The 15,872-nt window shown below is 42.6% G+C and overlaps 1 protein-coding gene across 6 annotated transcripts in view; it reads right to left on the minus strand.

Moving 5' to 3' along the window:
• Window positions 1-15,872, minus strand: part of per2 (period circadian clock 2) — a 43,531-nt gene that overhangs the window by 20,022 nt on the left and 7,637 nt on the right. For 4 of the 6 annotated variants that reach the window (XM_080726329.1, XM_080726330.1, XM_080726331.1 and 1 more), the window contains exons 2-4: window positions 8,329-8,881; window positions 1,915-1,989; window positions 1,313-1,464 (exon numbers count right to left, since the gene is read on the minus strand). In XM_080726329.1, coding sequence (XP_080582455.1) covers window positions 1,313-1,464; window positions 1,915-1,989; window positions 8,329-8,780 — 679 coding nt within the window. In that variant the 5' untranslated portion in view covers window positions 8,781-8,881. Of the gene's footprint in view, window positions 1-1,312; window positions 1,465-1,914; window positions 1,990-8,309; window positions 8,882-14,321; window positions 14,459-15,872 lie in introns of those variants that run through there. The other 2 variants (XM_080726328.1, XM_080726332.1) reach the window with 2 other exon arrangements.

Raw genomic sequence — 15,872 nt, forward strand, 5'->3', positions numbered from 1 at the left:
TTAAAAAGTATTTATGTCATATTGTTTATGTCCCAAAAACGTTTTTCAAAAGGTTTGAGGCTAAATTACCACTCCTGAATAGAGAGCCTCTCTCATTTTTGAATGGCTCTCAGAGCATTTCAGCTGCAGTACCACCTTTGGCCTGAACTGCGCCACCCCCCAAAAAATCTTTTTGATTTTTTTTTTTTGTGATGACGTCACAATCGGCAGATGACGTCACAATCGGCAGCAAATCTGGATAGCCTGTTTTGAGAACCCGTGGGATACTTTTAACCTTCGCCTTCTCAAAACCAGAGAAAGACACAACGGTCAGAAATGGGACTTTGTGAGGATAGAAGGTGCTAGTGGGACCCCAAAAAAAGGTTTTAAAATAGGAAAAGTGAAATTTCATGGTGTATCACCTTTAAATGAACCAAGCCTTTTGATTAATAACCTTTTAATACAAAGAACACACCCAAGCACACAGATGAAATATATGTGAAAGATGAGGACCGACAGACAATCTCATCCCATCTCTGAATGATAGATAAAGAATAGCCCATATAGTCCACGGGCGGCTATAGCTGAGTGGGTAGGGGGGCCACATGGGAAAAAGAAGGTCCCTGGTTTGTGTCACGGCCCTGGCCTATGTTTTGAAGTGTCCCTGAGCATGCCACTTAACCCCTCTGCTCCCCGGGTGATGCCCCTGTAGTGCCCACTGGACGAGTTAAATGCAGAGGACACAGTTCAGAACTAGGCCAGATCACAGCCCATATGGGGATGATCTTGACGTCATTACCAGGACGTCATATGGACTTTTTAGTTTGACAGAATTATTGTTATTGTTTGTAATGTTAGTTGAAATATGAGCATATAAGGTCATATTCTGGTACATATCCGACTAGTTCACGACTTTTCAAAAATAGCAGATCTACAAGCTCGCAGCGTGGCACTCGGTGACACGGTGTGAGCTTGTATATCTGCTATTTTTCAATAGCTAAAGTATAACATAATTCCAGGGGTAACATGTCATTAGGTCGAACACCCTTTGGATCCACCACCAAACTCTAACCCAAACCCTAATCCTAACCTCAGTAAAACTAACTCTAACCCTAACCCTAAACCTAACCTCAGTAACCGTGACGCGGGAGATTATCTAACTTGCCGATGCTCGCGGGTGATTATCTAACCTGCCGACGCTGTTCGACCCAACGGGAGTTCGACCTATGGGGCAGTCCCCATTCCAGGCCCCTCCACCTTGTGCCCTAGTAACCCAGTCCCACTCCCCCCCCCCCCCCCCCCCCCCCCTTGTGACACCCCTGAGTGTGCTTACCTTCCACCTGTTTGACACAGCGCAGGGCGTATTTGAGAGTGTTGAGGGTTGTGTTTCCCTTGTCCCTCTTGCTGGAGGGCAGCTGATGCTTCAGTTCTTTCAGAGTTTTAATCATCTCCTTCTGGTTTTTGGCCTTGGCTGACTCCTCACTACTGCAAGATACATACCAGCGTAGAAGCAGGTCAGATGTAGCAAATGGCTACTGTATATCTCAAAACAAGTCTAATTGAGTCAGAAAACTCGATTAGACACACTGTCACTGCAAATGAAATGAGAGACTTTCCTTTATGAACAAACCAGGTTTCACAAGGATTCAAAAGAATAAGCGAAATTACAGTAATATGATTTGGTTTTACAATCTTATAATACCATAGCCTAATTTATTGACAAAAACAATTGCTTGACAAAGACGCACAGGCTTGCAATGTAGTGAAAATTAGGCTATTGTTAACTGATTATTGGATAATGTTAGCTGATCCAAGGAACAGGTTAGGTTATGAGACAAATGATTACCTAGCTAAGTAACAAATGAGTGACTAATTACATAAAGAGGAGGACTATGTTGTTACACAATTGTGGCATGTCTGACTCTCGATGCTAACCTGCAGCCGCTGGTGGAAGGGTTGTCCTGTTCTGAGCTCAGCAGACTGAAGGCCATGGAGCTGTGGGAGTTGGAACTGGAATGGAGAAAATGATGAGAGACAGCGATTATTCTCTCATTATCATTATTCTGTTAATATTATACATCTTTTTTCATTCATATTTTGTCACGGTTTTTCTCAATTCCAACTGTATTTCAGATGTTTAGGCAAAGCCCTTTGTCTTACTGCTGTCACTTCACCTCAGTACAACAATAATAAAACCATTCACAGTAAATGCATTTTGGAATCTTCTTGTTCTTTACATGTGTGACCCTGGGACGGCAGTGGCACAGGAGGTAGAACGGCAGTCTGGACTCTGAAGGTTCCAGGTTCCAGGTTTGATTCCCGGCTCCTCCGGGCTAAGTGTCAAAGTGTCCTTGAGCAAGACACTGAACCCCTAACTGCTCCCGATGAGCAGGGGGTTGGTGCTTTGCATGGTTTCCTCTGGTCAGTGAATGTGTGAATGTGAAATACAATGTAAAGTGCTTTGGAGAAAAGCGCTATAAATATGCATTCCATTTACCTAATGTAAGTTTGACGTTACTGGTCATACGTGCCACAATCATAACTAAAAAAGACCAGGGTCAGCTAGCGTAGCAACTTGAAGGGCGCACGCACAGTCACATACACATGTGCATAACAAAAAACATGACCTGGGACTTATCATCAGTGATGTAGCCTGAGGTCGACAGGTGTTTGGGGTCTAGCAACATCATACACCCTCCCAACAGGTGACCCAGCCGGGGTGATCAAGTCCCGACTTACGTCCCAGTAGCTATCCACATCTTGTCCTATTAGGGGAAGATAGGGCCGGCCAAGCTGTGACATTTCTCATGGTATACTGCGACCTTCGGTCGCAAACAAACTTTAGAAGGCAATGGAAGCCAATCAGGAGGGAATATGGGAAATGTGACAGATCCATGTTGATGACATGACTTTTGAGATATTACTCGAATATCTTGCTTGAATATAGCTCAGTCTTCATGGGGTGCAGCCGTCAGAACACAAGACTCTTTTGTGTTTGTGCCGCTTCCTATGGGCAGAAGTGAAAGCCCTTTTGTAGGTGCACTCTTTATCAAATCTGAATGCAATATGACAAATCTGACTCATATGTTGATCACATGATGACTCTATATAATGACTAATAATGTGAAGATAGGGCCACTCAATCTGCTGCTCCGGAACAACTTTGCCGGGACTGAGAGGTAAACCAATCTGGCGCGTGGAAGGACTGGGCTCTGTGGGTTGACTCCTGGCCAGGCCCCTCCTACGTATCACCAGGTCCAGTCATGCTCTCACCTGCTGCAGGTGGTTGGGCCGCAGTAGTACTGCAAGCTCCACTTGGGCAAAGGTGCTGCAGGCTCCAGACAGGCTCCAGACTACTGCAGACTGTAGTATGCATGCGCGCATCACATGCATGTTTATGCATTGCACACACTCTGTATTAGCTGACGGGTTTAGCCTACCTCTGCTCTAATACAATGACTTCCTAAGACAGTGTCTCACCAGCATGCTATAAGTAGGGTTACTACTGTATATATAGGGCATATATAACGGTGGCTTAACTAGCTTAGAATAGAACGCACCGTCATAAATAGCCTTCAAAACACAATTCGGGACTTAATTCCATTAAATATAGCCTTCTATAGATAACCTCACGTCAGGTTTTAGCAACAAGACTCTGAAGAACTATTTGTGTGCATTGGAAGTAAGTCTGTGGGTCAGCCCTGTCTCCCTGAGCTTCTGAAATAAAGACATGCCTTTTAATCCTGGGATCAAAGTCAAAGTCTGATTCATTATCAAGAGTTAGTAAAGGAGTGCTATTAACAGTATTTAGAAACCAATATAAAAATAAAATACAAAAAATGAGGATCCTCGTGATATTATGCACCATGTTGGAAAACATGCATTCTAAACTGCACCAATGCCACTGATGTTTTCTGCTTTCTACCTTTAGTGCTTCTACGCTACATGTACAGATTAACTCATTTTGTGCCCGCGATTTTCGGTCGCAATGATGTCCAGAGTGCCTCACGCAGGCTCCATCCGCTTGCACTCTCTTATTTTGAAGGCCAGAAGTGCCACAGCGTGATCACTTCCGGTCTGACGTCATCGGGTCGTGCGCCGGAATCGACCGTTGTTTACGTGGTGCCATGCTGGATTGCATCAGAGCGTTTATACATGTGTTATATAAGCGAGCATCTGCCTCCATCTTCGCTTCTAAAGTGTAGTTTTGAGATAATGGACATTAAAGATGAGATCCCCCGTCCACCTCAATGTTATGGGATGACTATTGTGTGCTCGTGGAGCCGTGATGATGACAAATCAGCGCGGATTTTCGTCTCCGGACATCCGGCCATTCTACTCGGTAATGTACTCAACGTTACAGTAATTTATTACTTTTTGCGCGACATCACGCATTCGGCACTGTAAGTACTCTAGTACTTATTGCGTGACATCACGCAAACGGCACTAGATGAGTTAAAAGGCAATATGCCTGGCCCAAGATGATTTCCAAAAAAGTGGTCTCTTTCAAATGACCACCAATGTGTGATGCAACATATCCAGAAACTGTATCATACAGAACCTTGATGTAAAAAAAAAGGGAAAAAACAACTACAACAACAAGCTATTAAGTAAAGTCACAGGGTACAAGTAATAATATGTACATGTGAGCATGCACCTGTATGGACTCTTACTGTGCACAGTAGCATGAACACCATGGGGAATCAAGGGTGCGTTCGGAAATGTGCCCCGGGTGTGTGCTCAGTTTAGTGAGTGCAGTGGGCGGTGACGTTGTGCCACTCAGTGTGGCTTATTTACGAACGACCAGTTAAGGGACATCGGTGCGCTTCTTCAGTCTGAACCCTGAAGGAAAAGCAGCAGTTGCTAACGTAATGTTGCTATTGAAAGGTAATTTACTGTATTGGCCTACAGTACCTGCTGTTACAGTAGTTTACATGTTGATGCGTGTGTAACAATAAAGCCTAAAGGACCAATCAAGCCGCAAATGGCGCATTTTGTTATCATTTCCTACGCCATTGTTCACTGCTGAGAAGTGCTCGAGACACCGCCATGAAAATCAACCAATCAAAACACTGCACTGACGCACCACACCGTCAAACCACAACTTCTGAGTAGGGTCAGTCAGTTCGTGCTCTCAGCACACCGGGGGCGCAGCACACTGGATTTTCGAGTGACAACGCACCAAGTACACCGAATAAACGAACGACAAGAGAGCACACCAGTGCGCCGAGTGTGCATTTTTGAACGCACCCCAAGTAAAACAACTACGTGGAGCTTCAGATCAGTGTTGTTATTATAAGTATCTTTGTGCTTGTATTTCTGTAAAGTTGTATGTAAATATTGGTTGCTGCGTTGCAGTTGCTTATTTGGGCTTGCTTCCATTTTTCTTTCTGTTTTTTTAACCAGTGGTTCTCAAATATTTTCATGTCATGGATCCCCAAATTATTTAACTAGTAAGACGCCTAAGGGCGACATGAGACCTCGCCCTTTATCTGGCCAGTGATGTATATTGGACCAGTTACCCATATACGGAGACCCGGACCCCAGCATGATAGTCAACAATGTTATGTCAAAACATGCCGATATGGGCATTCCCAGATATGTCCTTAATATTGGGTTAGGGTTAGGAAACCAGCCACACAGATATGGGCCATGCCTTTGCCATCTGGCCAGTGATATATGTCAATGACATCAGGGATCTTCATATATGGGCATAAAAGGGATACCCAATTACCCATATATGGACTTTTACATAGGTGATGTCACCTGTGATATCACCTGTGATGTCACAGTGACAAGGTAACCAACCCATAGACTGTAAAAATGTGTACTGACTGACACAGTATGGATATCCAGGGTTTGATCTTTGATGAGGTGATGTCACGTGACATCACTTCCTGTACTGACTGAAGGACTGACTGAAGGACGGACAAGCTGTGACATTTCTCATGGTATACTGCGACCTTCGGTTGGAAACAAACTTTAGAAGTCAATGGTAGCCAATCAGGAGGGAATATGGGAAATGGGACAGATCCATGTTGATGACATGACTTTTGAGATATTACTCGAATATCTTGCTTGAATATAGCTCAGTCTTCATGGGGTGCAGCCATCAGAACACAAGACTCTTTTGTGTTTGTGCCGCTTCCTATGGGCAGAAGTGAAAGCCCTTTTGTTGTAGGTGCACTCTTTATTAAATCTGAATGCAATATATATGACACATCTGACTCATATGTTGATCACATGATGACTCTGTATAATGACTAATAATTTGTAACGATTTGGACAAAATCTGTAGGTGTAGTGGCAAATAGTGTGTTTAGAAGAAAACGCAAAATGGCAGAAAATCTAGTAAGGTGGAAATAGGCTGGCAAGTTTTGATTGTATGACGCACGGATCAATACTTAAAGGCCAAAAGTTATTATTATTCCTTGGCCTACTGGGGTGTGCATGCATGTCAATCGGTCAAGTGTTGTCTGATATTAGTGGAACACAGATATACGGACAAATGGATAGATAGACAAGGCCAAGGGCAAAAACATAGTTACTCTCTGCCTCCCTGATCTTTTGGCCTGGCGGAGACCATAAGTTATTTGTCAGTAAGTATAAACTAGGATTAATGCAAATAATCACATGGGGATGGCCAATATTCCATTTGCTCCACCCATGGTCCTGTAGACAAACAGTTGCTCGCCAAGGGAACAACAAGTGGTGAGCGTGCAAACAAAACATTCCAAAATCTGGCCCAACAAGTCTGACTCAGAATTAATCTCTCCACTGACAGAAGGAATCAGTTCTCTTACCAAAATAAACTTCCAAAAGTCACGTTTAATATAACGTGGGTCGTTCTAGGGCACAGGCTTTTCCAGTGTCAACAGAGGGAGGTTTCAACCCAAGTTCATTTCAGGACACGACTTGTTTGCCCTGTAAGGTTGAGGGAAAACAGAAATCTCACCGTGCGACGTGCATATAGTAGAAGCATTTGTGTACTTTAGACCAGCGGGCTGCCTCTTTAGCACACTGGCTAAACGTTATCTTCCTATTTCTGAGCAACAGATCAAAGTATGACGGCACTTTAAAGCAGTTTATAGTTTTAGCGCCATAGCACTTATCTAGGGCTAGGCAGCAATAAATATTTCAATAGACCTGCTGGCTTTGATCCAAAGGAAACCTGGATATGGAAATATCATAGAGACTGCCATTGCCAGATTTGTAATTGACCTTATCCTACAGCTGAGCTAAGCGAAAAAGCATACATGCCTCAAATGTGATATATATATATATATATATATATATATTATATTATTTTATTTTTTTTGAAAAAAAAAAAAAAAAAAAAAAGAAAGGGAACAAAACAAACAACAAAATAGCTTACAGTAGAAGGAGTAGACTGTATGACACAGATGTGGTTGATGAAGAGACTTGCCGTGGTTGGAAGAACAGAGGGTAAAAGCCATCTAGGGACTCATTAACTCATTCTATAGCCACGCTGACAACACACAGAAATGCGCACCTCACTACCTGCAGTGCACTGTGGTACAGATGTAAAATTTAAAACCCACTCTTAAAATCAATATTGTAGCAGTAGCACTTTTCCTAGAAAGCTCCTCATGGTTGACGAGTCGGGCCAGAAAGGAACAGGTCCAACAGTAATTGCATTCACATCAAGGCTGGATCACCACCACTGACTTGGCTGATTAAATTTGAAAATAAACATGCAGCCTACATTGCTGATTGCTGCATTCATTCAGACAGGAGGGTAGACCGCAAGCCAAAATACCATGGCTTTTTAAACGGGTACGGTCAGTGGAAATATCTAAAAAGTATTGAGGGTTACTGTAATAGCAGTGCTATGTTACAGTAAAGCAAAAATACTTGAGGATGTTCTATACTGTTATTACAAGTATATCGTCAGATTGTCAACTACATTTCTTCTTTTTCAGTTCAAATACAGTGGTGGTTGCAAACCTTTTCTGAATCAGGGTCCAATTGGAAATCTTGAAGGTACACAACTTATTTTAATCATCAATCAATCGATTATTTTCCGGCTTGGATCAAAGGAACCAAAGTAGTATTCTTTAAGTTCTTAAGTATTGGAATCACTATGTTGTTTGTACATTTATCTTGTGATTTTATTTGCTTTCTTATTTTATTCATAATATATTTGTGTAACTTTTCTACATTCATGCTTTGAATAAAATGTAAAAAGAGTTGATAAGAAGAAAAAGGGACCGGGTTTAAAACTAAATACATTTACCATGTCAATGATGTCATTTTACATACATACATGTAAATGTAAACATCTATGTTAAATCTATGTTAAATCTCACCCCTCCTGCAGCCACTGACCTCTTGTTGCTCTCAGAAGACCGCAGGATGGCGGAGTCTTTGCTGTTGCTGTTAGAGCTACCCGTTGACTCCCCATGGCTCTCGCTGCCGTGACTGTCATTCCCATGGCTTTCATTGCTTTGAGACTCTCCGCCACTTCCACTGGACCTGTTGCTTTTCATCTCCACATCCTCTTCGTGGAGCGAGTGGGAGATAATGCTCTCGCAGGGGCTGTGAGAGGAGGCCAGGGGGTCCTGGCTACTGCTATCACTGTCCTCTGAGGGGAGGCCTAGGTCAGGCCTAGCTTGGCTGTAGCCGCCCATCTGCTGTAGCTGTGCCATGGAGCTGCATCCCGATAACCTCCTAGGCACGGAGATGCAAGGAGAGGCTCCCCTGAACCCTGAGGCCTCATCCTGACCCTCCAGCCCTGGGTAGCGATAAGACTGGCAACCTGAAGCCCGGGCTTCCGACATGAAGGAGTTGCTGTTGATGGCTGGTTGGGAGTGAGCTGAGAGAGGCGTGGACAATCACCCCCATTTACTTGGGTGGTGCCAAAGGAAATGGAACGATGTATCTATAGAGACAAAGGATACACCATATTAGTATGAATTTGAGGTGTGTAACATAACACAAACATTTTACTCCATTTGCTGTGCTGCACTCCCTCTGCCAACCTGGGGAGACGACGGACTGACCTCATGCTTCCTTCTATGCATGAGGAGTCCAAGTTGCTCCTTTTCACCTGACAGGGGGAAGCCCCCCCCTGTCAGGTGATAAGAAGAGGCCTGCTCACTCCTCATGCACTGAAGGAAAAAATTGCTCAGTTCGGGGCTCTCCCCAGGTTGCCAGAGGGAGCGCAGCGCCCAGGATTACAGTTTAGGCAATTGGCACTGGGTGAAAAATGGGTTACAAAATCGTGGGATATAAAAATAAAAATAAACAACAACAAAAAAACATTCTATATCATTTAGATTGAAAGGCCTATGCCATTATGCATAGAACAAAATCTATTAACCACAACAGAAGCAAAGTGCAGGTGTCTGGCCAGAGACCAAACTGATAAGATGGTTGTACTGTATGTCAACATTGTGTAATGTCTGCTGACACTAAAAGCAGCATCGTCATTGATTAAATGTTTTTTAGCAACCATCTCTCAAACCATTGAATAAGGAGTGTTTCAAAAGACCACTGAAATGTCCATAGACAAATATAGACTCCCTTCATTTTGTGACCCCCACTGAGAATTAGCAGACACCCGAGGCAGTGCACCTGTTTTATACAATCCATGATCCAGAGTTGAATTCGCTCTTGCCAAGAAGACAAGTAAATCAGGGGTCTTCAACGTTTTCAAGCCAAGGACCCCTTAGTCGAGAGAGAGAGATGAAGCAGGGACCCCCACAAAGATACCATATAGTTTCATCGTTTGACAACACAATCTATTTTGGATTCATGTCAATTTGTTTTCAGAAATGTATACCACTTGAACCGTCAATAAACTGAACCGTTAATAAACTTGACCTTTCACTCTGTACTTAGTCTGCTCTTTTTCCCCTCTACACCAAACATCTTTGCCAAAATTAGCCGATCTACAAGCTCACAATGCCTCGAGGCGTTGTGAGCTTGTAGATCTGCTATCTTTGGCTAAAGTTCTCAGAATATGGACGCTAGGGTTCAAATGATTCATATAAAAAAGGAGAAAAAAGCTTCGGTAACACAAAGATTTGGAGGACCCCCTGTAGTAACTCTGAGGACCCCCTAAGGGTCCCAGACCCCCTGTTGAAGACCCCTGAAGTAAATAATTTCACAGGACTCTGTCTGAACAAAAATGCATGTTCTAAGACAGGGGTAAGTACAGTAGGGCTGCCAATGACCAGGAAACTTGCGAAAGGAAACTTTTGTCAGTTTTCTTGACTGCCATAAAAGGTTGCTCTTTCAAAAACAGTGGCCTAGCCATAATATAAAAAATTGTCCCCTACCGACCGGAAGTTATATGGCGAGACTAACTGTTCCTGTAAAGTGTGTGTGTGTGTGTGTGTGTGTGTGTGTGTGTGTGTGTGTGTGTGTGTGTGTGTGTGTGTGTGTGTGAGTGTGTGTGTGTGTGTGTGTGTGTGTGTGTGTGTGTGTGTGTGTGTGTGTGTGTGTGTGTGTGTGTGTTTTTTTAAACAATCACGTCCCTTCTTATACAAGGTCATGTGAGGGAGTTGGCCTTAGCAGTCAAAGTTACCGTGTTCAACTCCGCTCATGGTGACTGCGATTTGATGCGTCAACAAATTACGTTGCTACGTCACAGTCATTGGTTGACAAGACAGACGGGTTCACGTGTTCTCTGCTTGAATATCTGCTATTTTCAATATTATGGGTCCCTGGCAAACGATAATCTCTTTTTTGGGTCTTGACCTGAAAAGTTTGGGAACCACTGCTCTACAGCATAAACGTAATTTCTACACTGTGTCTGGACCGGGTATCATGTTACCATCCTGGTTTGAGCCATGATGTATTCAATTAATCAAGACAGACCATACTGTATACAATAAATCATCAACACAAGGAGCAATTAAAGTATTATTCACAGACAATCTGTGGGGGGTACTTTATTTTGTCAAGTTAGAAGACTTGACTGGTCGAGTTGCAAATGGTATTGCAATTGGAACAGCAAATTGAACATTTAAACCAGTTTGACTTGAAAACGTGTTGCAAAGCACACATTTTCAGATTTTCTGTTAACACACACATAAGGTACATTATTCAGTCACAGGTCGTCTGAAAATAATATTGCTGGATGATGGAAGATTCTCACTGTGCGTGTGTGGAATCTGTGGATCCCAGTCGGGCTGGCCTTAATCAACGTCACCCCTCCTCCTAACATTGAGCTGTCAACTCTGTTTAGGAGTCATAGCAACACAAATAACTGAATATGATTATGCACAAGTCATGATTCAGCCTGACCTTTCCCTTTGAGTGACTATGTGAATAGTGACACCTGTGGCACGGTTCCGTGTTTAATGAATAACCAAATGAGTGGCCATGACTTTTTTCCATATTGCAGAGGAGTGAGTGCACTCCTGATATTCCCCTGGGAGCACAGTAAGTTTCTCTCAACTTCCCTGCCAAATCTGTCAGACAAGTTGAATGCCTTGTGTGTAAAATAAACAAAAAGAAAATCAGGCAGGCTGGAGTGAGATGTAGGATTGCAGGGCTTGGCGAGCGTTTAGTTGGAAGTTGGTGCTGTTGTTTACTACACAATGGCAACTCCATAATTTAAGCCTTTATGTAGTTTATATTGTTACAGCCTTTAAAACGTGTCATACTGTAATTATCGATAAATAAATGTTGTTACCACAGCACTGACTCCTCTGGTGTGTCAACCTCTTAAAACTCATCTAGTGCCATTCCCGAGATGTCTCGTGAAATGTACTCGAGTATCTGTAGTGCCATTCACGAGATATCTCGGGAAAAGTAATATATTACTGTAACGGCGAGTACATTACCGAGAAGAATGACCGCAGGTCCGGAGACGAAATCCGTCGCTGATTTCGCATCATCACGGCTCCACGAGCACAAAATAGTCCCATCCATAACATTGAGGTGGACAGGGGATCTCATCTTTAATGTCCATTATCTCAAAACTACACTTTAGAAGCTAGGATGGAGGCAGATGCTCGCTTATGTTACACAGTTATAAAAGCTCCCGGTCGGCCATTACACAACTCCACGTGGACACGGATCAGTTCCGGCGCACGATCCGATGACGTCAGACCGGAAGTGATTGCGTGGTGGACTTCTGGCCTTCAAAATAAGATAACGGCGGTGATGCCAGCCTGAAGGTGGCATCGTGGACTTTATAATCCGTTAATTTCAGGGGCACTAAATGAGTTAAACTGTAAATATTTGGCAAGAGTGAAAGGTCGCACTCAGAGTGACAAGATGAGTCTGTCTTTTATTTCTCCAATATGCTAACAAATATTTCATCTATCCCACCTTCGTCAGTGAGGAACGAACTGACGCCACACACTGATGAAGGCTGGATAGCCGAAACGTTTGTTCTTTTGTAAAGGCAGGCATAATGGAGAAATATATTATATATACTTTGGTTCTTGTCAGGTTTTCGGGGGAGTTTTGAGTCACGAAGGTTTTTGTTCTGAGTACATTGTGTTTTTAACCATATGATCAAACCTGTCCGTGTCAGCTGCTGCATCCTACTGTACATACAGCTACGTATACCAGGGGGGCGATTAATTTGGAATGACAAAAACAGTATTATTGAAGTGCTGTGCAGAAAATGGCACTGCTTATCATCCTATTCACCTTATTGTGTTTGAATTTTGCACTACGCAATTACATTAACACCCCTTTTCTATTTGAGTTTGCAATTTGCTTAGAAAAGCGCAATAAAAATGCAATCCATTATTTACTATTATGAGAGTGAAGATTGTATGCAGTTTGCATTCAAATCTTGCTCATGACCCCCATGCATGTGTGGGGGTCACAAATAGTAGGTACATACTGTACATGGGTTTCCAATGTCTTTTATCCATCAGGCACTGATGGCTGTGAGTAATCTGTCACTAGCTGCATTTATAATGTGGTTGTAGGATGTGGTAAGGCAGTACCTAAAGGTACAAACACAATAGAAACTAGTGGGAACTGGCAACCATGAATAACAACACAAAAAACAGAAGAGAACAGAAATAAATCACACCCAGTGTGAAGAGAGCAGTACTATTTAATACACTTTATTTGTATAGCACCTTTCATGACATGAAATGCAGCTCAAAGTGCTTTACAGAGCAGAAATGAAGCACAACTGCATTGATTGCCAAGGCCCGAGTTTCCCGAGTTATTACAGTAGTCCCAGGCTGCCACAGCCCGAGTTTCCCGAGTTGGCAGACATTTTGAAAAAAATCCAAAAATGCCTAAAATGTATTAGGCATGATCGCAATCGCGAAATTGCATGTTTAGCCCCATAACAAACACATCTTTCAAAATGTTTGTTTTGTCTGACTTTAAACTGTAAATATTTGGCAAGAGTGAAAGGTCGCACTCAGAGTGACAAGATGAGTCTGTTTTTTATTTCTCCAATATGCTAACAAATATTTCATCTATCCCACCTTCGTCAGTGAGGAACGAACTGACGCCACACACTGATGAAGGCTGGATAGCCGAAACGTTTGTTCTTTTGTAAAGGCAGGCATAATGGAGAAATATATTATATATACTTTGGTTCTTGTCAGGTTTTCGGGGGAGTTTTAAGTCACGAAGGTGTTCGGCATGATCGCAATCGCGAAATTGCATGTTTAGCCCCATAACAAACACATCTTTCAAAATGGCAAAATGTTTGTTTTGTCTGACTTTGAAGGCTTCTATCTCATGAATGCCTGAACGGATTTCCAAGCGGATTATTTTGTTTGAAAGCTGTTAAAAAGTACTACACATATGGTGCATGATCTAGGCATGGGCGTGCACGATCCGTGCACTAAAAATGTATCCGTACACTAGAAATTTAGGAACGTGGCATCCTGGTACTTGGCGGCCATCTTGAAAAGGGCAATCAATGAGTTAAGAGTGTCTGCTAAATGTTTAAATTGTAAATTGTACCGTAGGTAACTGGAAGTGTGATATGTTGAAGTGTTATCAACATATCAAGGATCTGTGATAAAACTACAGGCAGGACACACACCTTTTCCTGCATCTTTGGTCTATACTATCTAATAAACCAGAAATGCCTGTGATAATGTTTTAAAGAATACCAATTCTGTGCATGCATATAGCATAGGGAAGTCTGCAATGTACCACACACTTTCTTAAACATTTTCACTTAAAGAAGACATACAGTAGTAGGTGCACGTTCATAGCATCTCAATTAGCACCTCCAGCTCCTTACTTCCCTTGACACAGCTTAGTTTAATCATTTTAGGCTGAATTAAGACACCAAATGGATGAAAGAACAGATGGTGGAACAAACAGGGTGGGGGATGACTGAAATTACACAGACATAATATTATGGAAGAACTTACATAATTACAGGGTGGATGCAGGCATCAGACATTGAAGTGAACTCACAGGAAAATGTGTGGAAAGGGAAATGAGTGTGTGGGATTCAGAGTAACGGAACACAACAGATATACTGTAACGCTGGTTGGTGAGCTGAACTCTGTAGGAAGCACACACCCACACAGTCACACACACACACACACACAATGATAATGATGATCAGAAATAACCCAAACGACTTGCCTGATGCACAATTAAGTGTTTGAAGCCAATGACAATGAGACTTTCTTTTTGCAATGCTAGTTTTCTTTGTTCTTTCAAAATGTTCTTCCAATGGGTATAGGGCCAACTATAGCTTTGTTTACCAGCCTTTTCTTTGTATATTTTTATTACATAAGGGCCTATAGCCTATGAAAGAATAAAGTAGTAGACCAATGATGATGAAGGGTGACACATACAGTGTATAAACTATCACTGGGGTTAAAGGGGCACTCCACCACTTTTCAACCTATGTTCATATAATTGGTCCTCACTCAAAAATACCTTTTTTTTCTCAGAGGAGGGCTGTGGGCAGGTCAGAAACCCATCGTCTTGTGACATCATCGATTGCCAATACAGCTTATAGAAACTGCGGCTTTCTATTCCTGAAAAGTTGCAATTTTAAAGTGGAAGCCATTGTTCTCGCGATAATAAAAATCTAAATATTTTTTTTCAAAAATATTGATTCAATTTTCTTTTTGGAAAATGATGATGTCACAAGACGATGGATTCTGAACTTCCCACAGCTCTCCTAGGAGACTTGGACTGAGTAGAATTTTTTTTTGATATTTTATCATGAACATTAGTGAGGACCTATTATATGAAGACAGGTTGAAAAGTGGTGAACTACTCCTTTAAGAATTAAACAATTAAACTCCTTTAAAAGGGATCATAAACATGTCTGTCTGTACATGGACAAACATGTCCGTGGCAAGACTTGTCAATAGCCATGTTTCCATAAGCTTATTCGAAAATAGGAAGCGAATTATCATAAATTCGCATTAAGACAATTAAGCGAATTTAGCCTGTTTCCATTTGCGGGTGTCATTCGAATTAGCGACGGTCGCATGAGTTGATCGGGCTGATTTTTTCAGACCGAACCGAGACGTGAGCACTGCACGTCTGACTGCTGTGAGCCTGTGACTCGATCGCTGCACAATGCACACTCATCCTGCAAGTTTCTGCGTCCTCTGGACGCTGCAAGCTCACAACGCGGAGACGCGGATGCGAGCTGCTGTGAGCTTGTAGATCGGCCACTTTTGGCACACAACACCGTGTGATGAGGAAGGGTTATAGCCACGGATGGCTTGACGCCGGGAGGTGAAAACGGGAGGAATTTACACACGGTCCGTGTCACTCCGTGTGTAACAAACACCGGTTTGTTTTGTGGGATAACGCAATGGACGTTAAGCGGCAAGGGAAAGTGTTAAGTTGGAGGACGATATGGACCCAGAACGTCATAATCTATTCGCATTTATTGTCTGACCCGTTTCAATTCACAAATGCACATTTAGTTTATTCGATAAAGCCTCAAA

Source organism: Nannobrachium achirus (assembly GCF_963921795.1).
Source record: "Nannobrachium achirus genome assembly, chromosome: 5".
Taxonomy (NCBI): Eukaryota; Metazoa; Chordata; class Actinopteri; order Myctophiformes; family Myctophidae; genus Nannobrachium; species Nannobrachium achirus.